This window comes from Rutilus rutilus (assembly GCF_951802725.1).
Source record: "Rutilus rutilus genome assembly, chromosome: 15".
NCBI lineage: Eukaryota > Metazoa > Chordata > Actinopteri > Cypriniformes > Leuciscidae > Rutilus > Rutilus rutilus.
In genome coordinates, this window is record NC_140220.1 from 20,678,821 (window position 1) to 20,695,953 (window position 17,133).

The 17,133-nt window shown below is 38.7% G+C and overlaps 1 protein-coding gene across 7 annotated transcripts in view; it reads left to right on the forward strand.

Annotated features, from left to right (window-relative positions):
* rad51b (RAD51 paralog B) overlaps positions 1-17,133 on the forward strand; it is a 75,343-nt gene that overhangs the window by 48,356 nt on the left and 9,854 nt on the right. For all 7 annotated transcript variants that reach the window (XM_084433130.1, XM_084433133.1, XM_084433132.1 and 4 more), the window contains one exon: positions 3,845-3,923. In XM_084433130.1, the coding sequence (XP_084289256.1) occupies positions 3,845-3,923 (79 nt within the window). The remainder of the gene's footprint in view (positions 1-3,844; positions 3,924-17,133) is intronic.

Genomic DNA, 17,133 nt, shown 5'->3' on the forward strand with positions numbered 1-17,133 from the left:
ACCTTTTGTGAGCTACGACGTTGCCATCCGTTCACTTTATTAAAACTTATTTTTTTAAATAATAATGTTTAACAGCAGAATTTGTATTCTCATTTGTACACCCATGATGCTGTACAGAAAATTCCACCGCATTCACGGCATTCAAATCATGCCAAAACATGGTATGGACCACCCACTCTTATGAAGCACTGCAAATGATGTAATTGTCTCCCTATGCCCTCAAAATATTTGTATATGCGCATATTTTGCAATAAACTTAAAATATGTTGTTTCCATAGATAATCAACACATTTAAATTAATACATTTAAATTTAACCATTATTTTTTATTTGAAAGTCATTCGCAATGCTTCATGGGATTGTTGTTCTTTCCCTCATTGAAATCAATAAAAGACTTGTGCCTTTTGTCTTTTAATCCGATTTTCAAATACCTTTTTCTTTAAATAAAAGTTTTTGATATTGCGATTCACCCTCATAGCTGGTTCAAAAATAAATGGAAAGAGACTTCCAGAACCAATGCAACTTAAAAGTGGGCCACCTACAAGTAGCAAATCATGATTCAGCAAAAAATAAAATAAAGGACACTATCTTAAGTTTGTGCTTCACAACTGCTCTGCTCTGCTTCAACAGGAAATACGTCAACACAATAAAATAAAACTGCACTCATCCTGCGATTTCATCTTTAAGACAAGCTTAAACGAAAGAAAACGTCTTACTCCACCACCCCTTTCATTGTCTCGGTCTGCCCTACTTGTTTTCGTCCTGTCAAATAACGGCATACCTCATTGCCCGTACACCCTTAGAGCCCTGAAGACTTTGTTTTTCTCTTTTCCGACTGAGCTCCCGCCTAAAGAAAGGCACACTGATAGAGAGGCAGTGGTCCAAAACTGCTGGTACACAAGGAAGGCAATGGTGCCTGGCTCTTTTGTGCGGTTCAGTGGCTCTGGCAGGGCCACTTCAGTGAAAAAAAAACCCTCAGAAACTCCCTGATTTTCCGCCATTTACTGTGGATGTTATCCATTAGAGGTAAAGTCATGCTACTTCATATGTGAAAGATGTGCGTTTGGGTTAAAGTGAGGGGAACTGGGCTGGTTTGGGTGGCTGAAAAGCTTTGCGTCAGTGTCACGGCGCATCAGTGGGGAATCGCATTCACACAAAGCAACTGGCAGCACGTTTCCTCATTTTTAACCACAAGATAAGACACCCCTGCAAAGGTGAAACTAAGGAAATGTACCAGTTTATTTTTATACAAATAAGCCTAGAGCAAGTCTTGCCGTCTGTGGACGGTTAACTTGAGACGGAAATGCCTTTCATTTCATGAGTACACAAGTTATAAGGCAGTACTATTAGGCAGAAGGCACAAAAGCTTCATTTGTTTACTTTGGTTTGAGGGGTCTGATTAATTTCCGATGTTTGTTTTTGTGCAACATTTACCAGACAGTTTCACCCTTCACTTCGCGCCTGTTTCCTCTTTTGGAGTTTCTACAGTTTTGTTGAGTAGTTTTCACTAAGGTATCTCATTTTGATCAAGGCACACCCCTAGTGCAGGGTTTCGATATTAGAGGCTAATGACAAAAGGAGTAATGTAGATTCACCAGAATCTCTAATAGGCTTTGACGCAGGTTGCCAGCAGACACTGCTGAGTCTGGTAACCCAATGCTGCTGCTTCCCTACAGGCTGTTTTCCAGGATCCTATGCTTGCTTTTATGCCCATTGACGTAACAGTCAGATAGATGCCCTTTTTGTTGCAAAAGGGGAAGGAGTTCAGACATGTTTAATAATGAAGTCCAAGTAAGGTTATTCATTTAGTCTGATACATTTTGGAAAAACAAACAAAAAAGTGCTTTATTTTCTGAAGTACTTTTTTGGGGGTTTTGCTGTGGAGTAAAGATATAAAATAATATAATATAAATATAACCAAAATAAACAATACGTTATCTTCTAAAGCCATTTTTTTAATTCAGTGATTCACAAAAAAATTTTGTACCACAATAATAATGTAATGCCTTTTAATGTTTTTTTTTTCTTTTTTCATTTGGGGTCTTTTTTCCCCAAATAAGTGTTTGTGTTTGTGTGTGTGTTCACTACCATTCAAAAGTTTTTATATTTATATTTTATATCCAAGACATTGTTACAATATATATACGTATATATATATAATTTTTTTTAATATTTTTGAGCTTTCTGATTTCTGAAGGATCATGTGACAGACTGGAGTAATGATGCTGAAAAATCAGCTTTACCTTCACATGAATAAATTACATTTTAAAATACATTAAAATATATCTTAAAATTAGGGATGCGCCGAAACAAAATTTCTGGGCAGAAACCGAAAATTCTCTATACACTTGGCCGAAAAACGAAGCTGAAAATTACCTTTTTTAATAATTACTGATTTATTTTACCATAATTGTTGTTGTATAATTGAATTAATAATAGACTTTTTAATTGAATTCAATAATTTTATTGAATCTGATTTTAACACACCAAAATTGGATAGAAAATATATTAAAATATTAAATATCAATATATTATTCTTCATTCAGTTCTATGCAACATAATTAAATTTAACAGATTAAATTTTTGACCAATTATCAAAATAAAGTATAGTCCTAGAAAACTATTATTATCAGAGCATGTGAGCAGATGGCAGAGAGCGGATCACAGAACGAGAGGGTAGCGTCATTTTACCAGCGTTGCCCAGCACAGCTTTACCACACTGTGTTACAGCACAGTTATAGGGCTATTGCAAACAGAAACAAGACTACTACTACACAGAAATTTCATATCAGGACATTATTTGAACAGACTTTGCTTTTCTGGTGAGCGTGAGTGGTACATAAGTGGAGCGTTTGCTTGGGCCGTCAGCGACTGAGCAGAGAGCGCAAACACACGGAGCGGAACATTAAACAGAGCAAACTGGGTGCCGGTACAGATGTAACTGCTTAGCCAGAGTCGCTTCGAGTTCATCTTGTGTGTGCATCTCGCAAAGTTACAAAAAATGTTGCGTGGGAGTAAAACCTGAGCGGCAGGGCCGCATATATTTTCGCCCTTTTTCTCTTTCGGCCCAAATCCAAAAAATGACATTTTCTGAACTTTTAGTGGATCCCTACTTAAAATAGAAATATAATTGACAGTATTTTTGATTAAATTAACATAGCCTTGGTGAACATAAGAGATTTAAAAAAAAAAACATTAAAAAAAATTACTGACCCAAAACCTTTGAACAATTGTGTGTAATTATTAAAATAATCATTGTAATTAGTAATTACATAGTTCTGGCATGAAACTAGATGGTGCAGGCTGATAGGTCTTTGACTCATTTTATAGCGATCACATCATTATCTACAAAGCACAGCTGATTGGTTGTTGTTGCATCAGCGGCCAGTGAGCTGCAGCTCAACATTCAAACAAACACCGGTAGTGTTGCTGTTAGGAGTCTGCAGCGTGCTTTCAGAAACCCTCCACCTTCCCCAGCTCCACCTGTATAGATCTGCTACTGGCTTAATTCATGTATATTACATGTGCAGAAGCAGCATGTCTTACATGATCACAGCAGTATGTGAATGTATTGGCACTAGCAAGTCTCGGTACTTGCTCTGCAGCAGCAGCGTAGCAGATCTATTCCGCTGAGACCAAATACATTTTCACTACCATATCTTGCGATGTTGTCATGACATAATTAATGATAAAACATGATTAATATATTAATTTAATGAATTAAGTCCATTGTTAGCCCTAATTATTAGCGATTAGACTTTGGCCTTGTATTGATACCGTGGCCATGAAGTGACATTGAGCCCTTCTCTTACTACTTCTACATCTCTTCTTGTTTCTTGTTTTAGATTATCATTGCCAAGTCACCCGTGGCCCCTTTTGCCGTGCTGAGCTACACTGTTCAGAGAGAGGGCATCCGTCTTGAGGGTGAGTGTGCTTGAAGAACAGTGTACTGACAAAACTGAACCTTAAAAACATGACACCAGTGTGAGGCAGGTAAGGACATGTTATGAAGTGGAAATGCCAGAGGAAATGAAAATGATAGGAATTAATGTGATGTTCCACTAAGAGCACAGGAACTCGTTTTAGGTGACATAAAATGTACATATTGAAATTGTTTATGGGAAGTACACATCCTCAAAAAGTATGTATAATATATTTTAAAGGGGTCCTATTATGCTTTATACATTTTTAACTTTCTATAAAGTTTAATGTTGCTGTTTGGGTTATTCCCAACTTTGCAAAAAAATCTGCAAAGTTACAAAGCAAAGTCACTCCAAAGGGAGTTGTTCTCTAGATCAGTGCAGTATTCATTTTGGCGGCCATTTCTGATTTAGTCTTAGTCTTCATCTTCAGACGAAAATGCTTATTGATAGTCACATTTTAGTCATTTTGTCTTTCATAGTTTTAGTCTAGTTTTATTTGACGAAAAGTCATTGCATTTTTTGTCAACTTTTAGTCATTACTTTAAGTCAAACCGCAGTTACCGACATTAATTTTGGTAGCTATTTTATATGTAGTCTTTATTAAAAATGTCATTATAATTTTTCTCTCTAGTGGCCAATTCAGTTAAGCTTATGAGAAATTAAAATCAACGTACCAGTATGTATTGACATTGCACTCTTTAGCAGTAGCACTTGTGCAATTTTACATAGCCTATCCCTTTTCCTTAGTTCAGTGGTTCTCGAATCTTTTAGAGTGCCATACCACCTGAAGCATTTGACGTCCTTCTGTCCCCCCTCTTCCACTTAGACTGCAGTCACACCTTTTCCATTAAGGGACAATATTTGCTAGCCTGGTAATACCAAACTCTGCTACTTCGCTTTGCTTCGTAGACAGAGTCTGGCATGGCATAATTGAAAAGCGTTTTCTTTCTCGCGGGGAGGCGCTTGTCTGAAGTTTAAAATCATTGGTTCCCGTAAGCCAATCACATAACGTTTGGTTATGGCGTGTGTTATGCGCATGCTCAGCCGCATCTAACTTCCACTGTAAACACATGTAGTATGATGCGAAAACAAAACCATCGAGCGAAATACCGGAGTGAACATGGCTGTGAACGACTTTTGCAGATTATGTGAAGTAAATCTACGCATCCACGGTACAATCAGTGTCTACGTCACGGCTCTCAGCCCGCCCTCTGTTCATTGATTGGCCGGCTGTTTTCAGGCCGGAGGAAAACGGAAAGCTATTACGCTGTCTCAGACTGAGTACAGAAGCGAAATGAAATTGAGCGGAAGTAAGAAGTCTGACGTAGTCAGGCTAAATATTTGCCCCCTTTAATCGATTTTTCCAGTTCATTTTTTACCTTTATAAAATAAATAATGCTTTAAATAAAACAATGGTCAATAAATATGCAATGATGGTAAAAAAGTGATACTTTTAAATATTAAATTGAAATCGCCAGTAGGTGGCGGTAAGTCACTGTCTTTATGAGTGAGTCATCAAGTCATTCATTCATTCATTCAGTAACGAAGCAAGTGGCTGTTTATGAACGGATCATTGAATCTCACGATTTGTTCAAAGCCACAGATTCGTTCACGAATAGTTCTGCTATGGCTTTCGTTGCAAAACAGAACAATGATATAGCCTACTGACAATACTGTTTTAAATGTAGTACATCACAATTAAACATCACTTAACCAAAGTTACCCTTTTGTTTGTTGAACTGTTGTATAAAATCAATGTCACATTTTAAATCGTGTGGATATTCGAAAAACGTTGCATTCTTGCTCATATAATATGATCACCATTAAAACCACTGCTGGATATCAGCCTGCATTTTGATCGCAGATTTAGTCGCACAAACAGCGCAAGCGACTCGTGACAGAACACAGACCGACTGAATGACACTTTAATTTAAGTAGAAAATCTCAGATCAAGATCGCTGAACTCCAGCTTACTTGTCTGTGTTTTCAGATCATCCGCGCTTCTTCAACAGTGTAGAGATCGCGCAAGCGTGTGGTTGCCAGATACTATTGAAAAGACCGGGTAGAAAACGTGTTCTTTTAACAGAAAAAGAGCTCTGACTTGGGGTTTAAATTAATGAAATCTGGCAACCGTATGCATGAACGCTCGTAAAAACAGACTGTAATGTGTTGTCTCCTCCTTTATTCGACAAAAACAAGTGGTTTTGGTCAAGTTTTTTTTTATTTTTTTTTTACACATTTCAGTTTCGTCTGTTTTCGTCAACGATATTGCATGTGTTGATATAGTCACAGTTATCGTTTAACGACGTGGGTGTCGTCTCTCATCGTCTTGTCTTAGTCAGGGGAAAAAAGGTCGTCAACGAAAGTTTTTCGCCATAGTTTTCGTTAACGAAATTAACACTGGATCAGTGTCACTGTTTCTGACCTCCCTGAATCGCTCCATTGTAGTCTTGAGTTTTCTTCTGACACGCTCCCAAACACGCTCTAAGCGGTTGACCAATTACACAGCGTTACAGACAGACTGAGAAGAGAGGTGCTGCAACAATGTAAAATATTTGAAAAATAATGTGGTTTTTGAACATTCAAGCTCAAAAACGTATTATTCTAGTGGACCCCAAAAACAAAATCAAGACTTTGATAAAGGGCATAATAGGTCGCCTTTAAGTTTTAGATTTGTTTTTGTCATGCAATGTATATTTCAGTTGTTGTTGTGACTCTAGTTTTTAGTAACTGAAAGTCACACTGTTTATTTTAGTCATTAATCTGAATCATAAAAAAATACCATGGTTGGTTTTTCAAAAAGCTAATAATACAAGTACACTCATTTGTGTGTGTGGTTTGTGTTGTTAAACCTTCTGGGTCAGAACTTCTGCCCACTGCAGTTTAACTTCCAGGACCTCTGGCTGTCCTGTCAGGATCATTTGAATTCATCCGTGGGCTTCACGGTTTAACTCGGGGCGGTTTGTGTGGATTCCCAACACCACAAAACTTTAATGGGAAACAGGATATCAGAGGAAAAACACAGTGGGGCTGTTTTGGCTCTTCAGCAGAGGTTTATAGTGGTGTATGTGGTGGACTTTTAACAGCACTTGGAGAAGAATTCAAAAGTAATTCACCTTGATGTACTCGAGTTCATTTTCGGGTTTGGAATGGAAGTAGTTTGCTTGTGCAGTTTTAGTTAAAGCTATGATTGATATCAGCGGTTTCAGTTCAGCATAAATTAATAACAATGAATAATCGAACAGCTCACTTCCTGTTGATGCCTGTGCCTCATGCTGATATGAGCTCACATTCAGGAGCTTGTTCTTGTTTTTGCTGGGTTTTATTAGAGGAAGCAAGTACTAAATTAGCACATTCGGTGCTTTTGTTTAGAGAGATGCTGTAGATTTTGTCTTGGCAATTAATGTAGCGAAAAACATTTAGGGCTGCAACAAACTACTATTCTGATTTTCTATTAATTTTATTTAGGTGATTAAAATAATTAAAGGTTATTCCGCATGAAATACGACATCTGAAAAGTTAGAGAATCTTCTGTTGCTGAAGAACCTGCCACATTTCCTTTAGAAATGGAAAATATACATTGAAATATGTCACTGATATGTCATTGAAAGGTTTAGGGTTTCAAGATTTGTAAAAAAAAAGTCCCTTATGCTCACCAAGACTGCATTAATTTGATAAAAAAAAATACAGTAAAAACAAAACATTTTGTGAAATATGATTCTATTTTAGAATTTAGTTTTTTTTTTTTTTTTTTTTTTTGACAGGGACATTGCACATTAATAAAAACATTCCTGTAAATGTACCAGAATTAGCCAAAGGCTATTTTTCATCCGTAGTCCCTGGACAGGATGTTACAAGTCACCCTAAAGAAAATGTGATTAAAAATACATCATAGAAAATTGTATACTTACACAATACAATAAAAATCTATTTAAACAATTTAGGATCAATTAAAAACAATGCAACAAAATACAAACAATAATAGGATGGCTAGCAGATATAAGATTCTAGTGTTGACAAATCTGAGTACTGATTAACCAATTCTTCAATTGAGCATATGTGTCTAGTAGGGGTGGCACGGTACATGAAAAAACATCCGAACCGTTCGGTTCGCTTGTCTCGGTTCGGTGCGTGTGTGCGTCGCACGGTTCGACTTCGACGCATGCGCAATGTAGCCTCGTGCCCGTGCTAATACAATGCTAAATCATAAATCAGATGTATGTAGAATAACATGATGTCCAGCAATCGATTTAAATAGTACACTGGGTTTATTATCCAATTTTTTTCAATGTTGGACCATAGATGTTATGGTAGTAAAGATGCCTGAAGGAAGAACCTGAGAAAACAGAAGTCTAAGTTAAAATATTTTGTAACACTTTATTTTAAGGTGACAAAGTTACACTTTACTGCATGTACTTACTATAGTATTTTTGCTGGGTAAAAATACCCAGTAACACATAACAGTAAATTATGCATAATTACAAGTAACTAACCCTAAACCAAACCCTAACCGTAACTCTATAATAAGTACATTTAGTTAATTAATATTACTCAGTGCTTATTTGAGTAAGTACAATGTAACTACGTCACCTTAAAATAAAGCATATAACCAAATATTTATTTAATATTTTCGGTTTAAATTTTCACCCCAAATGTGTCGTGAATTTTTGGTTTCAGTCAAGAATTCGTTTTTCGTTGTATCACTACATCTAAGCAATTCCCTATTTTTGTACTTTGCTGACAAAGCTTCTCTATGAAGAGATTGTGTGGTTGTGCGTCTTTGTGTTGGGGTGAGAAAGTCTTGTGTGTGTCCAGTTCAATCCAGCTATTGAATAGTTTTGCTGTGGTCTGGCTCTCTGCATCAGTTGTGTTAATCAGTCTCTCTCTTAACAAGTGCATCTTTGATGTGTGGCTCGCAAAGCCTGCCAGCTTCAAATAAAGACCCTGTATGAGAAAGACCTTTGAAACACTCTTCACACACTTCTCTCTGAGCTTCTTACACGACGTCCTCAAGTCAATCGCACACGCATACACTAATGCTTCCTGCCAATATTTGATCTCAACACGCCTCTGTACTTCAGTTTAATCCAGAAATGATTATTGTTGGTTACTGGTATGTGGATGATGCCAAAAATGCTAATGCAAATTATTGAAATAATAGAATCATCAACTTCCTCATCTGAAACAAACACCTCTTCCTCCAACTCCGTTTTATAATATGATTTATTTCTGCCATTACATTCTTCAGTGTCACATGACTATTCAGAAATCATTCTAATATGTGTTGCTGCTCAGTAAACATTTCTTATCATTACCCCAATTGAAAACTGTGCTGCTTAGTATTTTTCTGGAAACCCTGATAACCAAATAAACAAATTTAAGATTATTTGATTAATAGAAAGATCAAAAACAGCATTTATTTGAACAATAAAAGATTTCCGGTAACAGTTTATTTTAAGGTTACATAGTTCAGATGTAACATATACTTACTAGGGGTTGCACAGACCAGTCAACTAATCGATTTTAATGGTCTGCCATGTCGCTTTAAGCTCGACGCTGACTAGTTGCTGATCATTCATGGCCTATAGAGGGCGCAACAGGATAAGAAATCGTTGAAGTCACTTTTACGCTCCGTTTCAAACAGTTAAAATGACAAATCAATGCCATAAGCCCCTTTCACACAGAGATTCCGGAAAATACACGGATAAAGTGACCCGGGATTTGACCCGGGTTCATTTGATTTTGGTTCATTCACACTGCCAGTGATTTTCCGGAATCAGAGAGCGCGTTCACACACAACCCGTGTATGTCCCGGAAAGACACGTGACATCGATGTGACTTGTAATGTCTCAGCAGCGTCTTCAGTTTGCTTATGAGCTGCGATTTCTCTCTCGAGAAACCACGCTTGTGCATTTATTTCTCTGATTCGATCATAAAATTGCGCATTTCGTACCGTTTCACAGCTGGCGAACGATCCCGGCTTCAGCGTCATCACTACGACACGGCATTATTACGGCTTTTGTTCACACAGCGCGCGTCCCGGGACTGAACGGCAATGTTACTAGGTCCCCAACCCGGCATCGATCCCGGCATTAAACCCGGGTCGTGTTTGCGTTCACACAGGAGGCGTTCCGGCAATTTGCCGGCAATTTCCCGGGTTCAGTGCGCTGTGTGAAAGGGGCTATAGAGTCTCAGTTCGAGGTTTAGGCTTATTTGTCATCAGCGACTAGTCGATTCGATTTTAAACATAAATGTTGACTTAAAAAAATCTGAAGTCGTAAAATGAACTTTAAATGAAACTCCTAATACTTACTAGTAATAACAGTAAATCATGCATAATTACACATAATTAACCCTAAACCAAGCCCTAACTCTAACCTTAAAAATCATCAATGCATTCACTCATCCATAAACATTTTTAGATCCATCGGCATGACGACAAATTCCGCTTATGCGTCATCAACCTACCAACCAACCAACCTACCTTCCATAATTCCGCTTATGCGTCATCAACCTACGCCTTTGTTATTGTAAGAGGTTTTCCCCTAGCGGTTTTCCCCTCACTTTCCTCAAAATTATTCAGCAGCACAACTATTTTCAACATTGATATGAAGAACTGTTTCTTGCATATTAGAATGATTTCTGAAGGATCATGGGAAAATTCAGCTTTGCCATCACAGGAATAAATTACATTTTAAAATGTATTCAAATAGAAAATCTACATGTAGTTACTGTAGTAATAACTATAACTTATTACTCAGTTCTTAAATGTATAATTATAGTGTAACACGGACACCTTAAAATAAAGTGTAACCTAATTTTCAAATTTTTTGGGGAAAGCCTTGTGAAAAAGTATGCTTAAATGTTGCGTCAAAATACTTGTAACCAAAAATCTGTTGTAACCAATTGTGCGCATGAATTAAATGTGCAATTATTTGGGTTTGTTGCAAGGTCTCGACTGCGTGCAAATAAGCAATCATCAGTCACAAGTGATTCTAGTTTTAAATGAGAGCACTTGTGCAGGTCCACTAAAACATTAATAAACTTAGGAACACAATTATCAGCTTGTTTTTCAGTTGTAGCCTAAATAAAGAAAAAAGGCATGCAGGTGATCCCTACAAAATAAGTATTTTTAAAGTAAATTATTTTTATCAAAATAATCTTGATCACAATATATGCAGAGAAATAACTGATTGTGATTGCATCATAATCGTGCAGTCCTAATACAAGGCAGAATGGAGAGGAGAGAAAGCAACAAAAGAGATATTACCCAATATCTCGCATGTCTGGGATTTCACTTATGGATACAGGATTGTTTAACAGCCTGCTGGGACTCACCATGGAGCACATATGGAACATGCTGTCACTGCAGAATAGAAGAGCTGGACGGCACTGTGTGTGTTTGTGTCTGCCTGTCTATCTGTCTGTCTGTCTCCATATGGTCACCCTTTTTATCTCACCATGAGCAAGAAGTGACTCAAACTTGCTTTCATACGTTACAGTAAATGCCGTAGTGCCAGATGATATAAGCATGCTAACATTAATCATGAATTTCCCTCTCTCTCCTCTCAGTCTTATATAGCACATGCTGATTCATTTGGCTTAGCTTAGAGCTTCACGCCTAAACAAATATCAGGAGCCGTCATTTAATAACTCAGCAGATAATGAGCTCTGAAGACTATCACTACGAAAAATGATGGCCATAATACTGATGAGTAATACATATAAGGTCTATATTACTGTTTACCATCACAATCTCAAAAAAACAAAAGGTAAGAACAAACTTATGCCTCACATGTCTTATTAATCTGTCACCATCCATCCATAATAGTAACAGATTCATGGATAATCACCTAAGCTTTGCCAATTGCCACTTTGAGGACAACATTTTTGAGCTTTATGGTCTAAGGGTCTAACAAAGCGTAACTAGTCTTGGTTCTACCATTAAGATCGACCTAGGACAATTTAGAACTTTGGGCTGAGAAATATACTGTGTACATTCTGTAACACTCTGTTTAGTTCTTGTCTCTATGAACCCCCTCCTTCAGAAAAGTGTAATGTGCTCTGATTGGTCAGCTGGACCAGTGTGTTGTGATTGGTCAACCTCTTTGAGTGTGTTTCGGAAATGCCACACCCTTTACCATTACTGTGTGTTTCAACACACAACTAACACAACTCAGCCAGACCATCTTGTGATGTGTATGTTACCGGAAGAAAACTCAAGACTACAATCAAGGTGTTTAGAAACAGTGCTTACTGATATAGAGAACAATTTGGAGTGGCTTGGTACTTTGTAACTTTGCAGACTTTTTTCATGCTCAAACAGCAACATTACTCACTAAGGAAAGTTGAAAATGTTACAAAGCATAACATGTCCTCTTTAAATTGCAATCATAAATTTGTAGAAAATATATATTTTTACAGTATTGGACCAGTTAACACAGTCAAAAGTCAGATTTCTATCATCTGAGTCATTACTCAAACACAATGAGGTATTTCATTACCATTTCCCCTGTATGAATTTCAGAATTTTTATCCAGTCAAAGGGATTGTAAAACATATTTTGCTAATATGAGTTCTTGGTTTTTAATGTCTTTCGCTTCCTCTTTTGTTACTTGTGGTTTGCCATATTTTGCTTTTTATTAATGCTTCCAATGCAAGAACTAAGAATGCGCATAAGAAGCTCTAGGATTTTAAAGGAATTTTATATATTTGAATCCAAGTTTGCTTGCTTCCAGCCAAGGGCAAAGGCCAAGTCATTACAGAATGACTTGTGAATATTGGTTTGGTACTGTAATAGTTCTCTGGTAGAACCGCATCTTGACAAAAAGAATGTAATGTGGTGTACCACTCATGACTTGCCGGGAAATTTGGAAAACGTGTTTCTTTACTGGTCATTTTTATATTTCAGTACAACATTCTGCTGGTGATGAAATGTTGTTCTACTTGCTGAAGTTGATCTCTTCTTGAACGCCTATGAGAAATGCAGACCGCATCAAGTCCAACTTGGTCCCATTCTTATCGAATTGAAATAATTGGACTTGTCACACCTTAATTATTGGCAAAGGAAAATTTGCTCCAAACAGCAGACTGACTGTCTATAATAAACAGACAGCAGGCTACATGTCCAAACTTTCTGTGCTTGTGCCCCTATCTGGAAGAAATTCATGTGTTACTGCAGATCTAATGCAGACTCGTGCTAGGTTTCCTGAGAGTCTCGCGTTGCCAGACCTTCGGACTGATGGCAGAAGGTCTGGACTCCATAGCAGATTTCATTGGATAAGGATCGCCCAGGGGCCTTCTGACTGACATGTAAAGCAACCAATCACAGTTAGTTTTGTTCCGTGTAATGCTTGGGGCGTGAACATGTAACGTCAATGTCCCTGCAATAACAGACTGGTGTGTAAAACTCTTGGACGTATTTTAAAGAGTCTATGCCGCGAACTTAACATACTTTACAAACTTTTGAAAATCCAGGTAAGCACTCACTGTCACAATTGTAAACACAAAGGCTTGCTTCTTCCACGAAGGGATTTGGCGTCACTGCATCTTTGTTTCCAGGTGGATCGTTAAAGAACGTGACATACACATCTCCTGGACATTCTGTAGATTTCAACCAATCAGATGACTTTGAAAATCCTGAAGTGTTTCCAATTAAGTTTGCCATATGCATCAGACATTCATCCAGTGCTCCGTGGGCGTGACATCTGAGGCTGAGACTAGGTTTCCTGTATTTGCTTGGCCAGTGATATGACCCGGTCAATCCATGAGAAGGATATGAATGCAGCTTTTCTTTGTGGCACCACTACAGGGTATCATGTGACAATCCACCACCACAGAGATATATTCGGTTGACACTGGTACCCCTTTTAAATCCACGTGGGTTGTCTTTACATTGCTTATTGATATTGGGTAGCACCACCAGAAAATGTAGGAATGGCTACATGGACTGTTTCATGGACCATCAACACCTACTCTCATTTTGAAGGCAATCATTTTTCTGTTCTTTTGTAAATGTACAGCCAAGAGAAATCTACTGAAACAGGCCCCTTTATCAGCTCCCTCAACTAGTAACAGATTTCCTTATGGCGCTTTTCCACTGCATGGTACGGCTCGGTTTGGCTCGGTACGGTTCGACTCGGCGCGGAACGGTTCGGCTCGCTTTGCTTTTCCACTGCGTGGTACGACTCGACTCAGTATGGCACGGTTCGGCTCGCTTTAGCTCGGTTGCTTTTCCACTGCAGTTAGTACCGCTTCAAAGTGATCGTTATAGTTGCCGTCTTTACTACCATGACATCATCATATTAAATGCGAATTTTTCATTCCGTGTTTCCCCATCCACTCCTCGGCAACCAACGAGAGGAACGTCTGCACCTCGTCCACTGACCACGATTCAGCCAAGTTTTTTTTTTTTTAAGTTTATACTCTTTTTATGAAGCAAATACTTTTAAAACAGGTGCTACAGCGTTGGCTGTTGTCTACTGGCTATTTAAATCTAGCGGGTTTCGTGTGTCGTAAATACAATGACGCTGGTAGAGATGATTCTGTCTGACCAATCAGTGATCTGCAGTGTTTTCACGTCACATTTTAGTATCGGTACGGTACGCTTGGAACCTCAACAGAGGTGGTACCATTTAAAGCGAGCCGTACCGTACCATGCAGTGGAAATGCGCCATAAGTGAGCCGTTCCGAACCGAGCCGTACCATACCATGCAGTGGAAAAGCGCCAAAGCGTGCCGTACCGAACCGAGCCGTACCATACCATGCAGTGGAAAAGCGCCAAAGCGTGCCGTATCGAACCGAGCCGTACCGTACCATGCAGTGGAAAAGCGCCATATGTGTCATCTTTCCTTCACTACATTTTTAAAAATGACCTGCCCCTTTCATGAGCAAGCAGTTAAGTCTAATGCTGGGGTGTCCAATCCTGCTTCTGGGGGGCACTATTCTGCAGACTTCAGCTCCAATCCTAATTAAACATACCTGAATCAGATTATCAAAGTTTTCCAGATTACTAGAAACTTCCGGTGTTGGGGCAGGTTAGTCAGCCTTCCAGGGGCAGGATTTAACACCCCTGGTATACTTCATGTCTGCTCATGTGCATACACACAATGAGTAAAGTGCCAAAGATGGAGAAGATTGCAAGAATATACAGTAGGAGTGTCACCCAAGAGCTCCTTAAACTGAACCATTCACTGAAAATCGCTGCAAAGCAGTTAGGGGTGTGAACCTACACTGGTCTCACGATTCGGTTCGGTTCGATTACGATTATCATGTCATCGATTCAGTTCAATTCGATATCACGATGCATCGCGATGCACCGCATCCTCAATTTGACATTTTACTTCAAAAGTGATGTATGCGCTCATGTCTGTGCGTGTGCTCGCCTGTTCAGGAAGTCGCAGTGACAGAAACAGTGACATTCCAGACAGTTTAAGTTTCAAGGGAGTAAAGCTTGTTTATGCCAAAGGAAAATCTGTCAAATAAATTTTGTTTTAAGAAATGTTCATTTAATAGCAGCGCTCATTAATCAGTGTATTATGTTACCAAAGATGCGCGCATCAACCGTCGGCGAATCCGCTGTTGAAGGTGACGATCATCTATTTATAATCACGCGTAACACAGAATAATTGTAATTTGACCATCAGGTGCGGATACTTAAATCAAAGAAAATTATTGGGGTGGGTGGATGATTTATTTTTGGCTGCGGATTTGGCGTTAGAGCTCATCTCTAAAGCAGTCAGACTCTGCCAGGCATTAACAGCTCGGGGTGAAAATGGCTAACGTGATTTATCAAGTTAGTGGTATTACTTCCTGCATGTTCTATTTGACCGTGACATGAGCGCGCACAGCTGCAGGTCGTGCTTACCAGATTGTTCATAAAAGCCGAAATGTGCCCAGATGTAGGCTTTTAAAGTAGTTGGAGCATTTTTAATTTTCTCGCACTCGCGTCTCACCTCCCTCTGCCATTGTATGCTACTGCACCAAAGCACGTACGTGACAAATGACGTCAGAAAAGCGTCAGTACATTATAATCGGTTAAGGTCTATTACTGAACCGATACCGAATCGTCCTCATCTGCATTGCGATGCATCGTAGAAACGATACATTTTTACACCCTTAAAAGCTGTATTCAAGACTGGACTCAATCTCAAATCCGAGACAAATACCATATTTTTTTAATGGTCTTGGTCAAATGAATTGGAGTTGGGAGCATGTGGACTCGATCTCGATGTGCTCTCGACCCTCTTCTTGTTTTGGTTTTAACTCGAACTTAACTCTTTTTTGGATTCAGTCTTAACTCAGATTCCAGTGAGCCTGTCTCAACTACAACACTGACAGACATTGTTATTTTTCAATGAGAGTAGCCAATTTTTGGTGACAAGCAACATAAACAGTTGTTGATGCCCCTAAGTTGAGAAGAGTAGCAAAACAATGTAGCAATAGGCCTGCAGATTTGGGGCATCTTGCATGCACCTCAACTCCTTTTCCTTAGCTAGACCACACATAAAAAATCGACTGCAACACGGATGTGTTGTTGCTTTGCCCCCCAATTTGCAGGTGTATGAATGCCCCTTTATCCCTTAATTTCTTGGAGTGAAACTACCTTGCCATTCCTGGGGTGCTGCTTAGGCTACTGTCACTCAGGGTTGTGCCTTGTGCTTAGCCCTCCTGGTCAACAACTTACTAATTTTACATTAATCATCAGGTATTCAAGAATATGCAAAGCTGGTCTTTTACACACAGGATGCTCAAGTCTCGGATAGGGCTGAACGAACGTTGCGATTAGCTAATCGCAAAAGACTGCGATGTGGATGCGATATGAAAAATATGTCCCAGAGCAAAAGCATGACTGCCCTCTTTGTGTGGCAGTCTTACTAACCAACTGAGTGAGCGCACATCCGTTCTACCCCAAAGAAGCTTACCATCTGGATAGAAAGTCGTGTTAATTTCGTATAGGCCTATACGTGATGAAAATGTTCGTTGACAACCTTTTTTTTCCATGACAAGACGAGGCGAAGACGAGACGGCACCAACGTCATTAAACAACAACTGTGACTAAATAAAAATGCAATATCGTCTACAAAAAAAGAGTAAATGTACACTTTGTTTTTGTCAGGAAAAAAAAATTAGACGACAAAAAAAATGACAGACTGTTTTTAACAAGCCGCTATGAGCATTCATGCTTGCGGTTACCAGATTTCAACAATTAA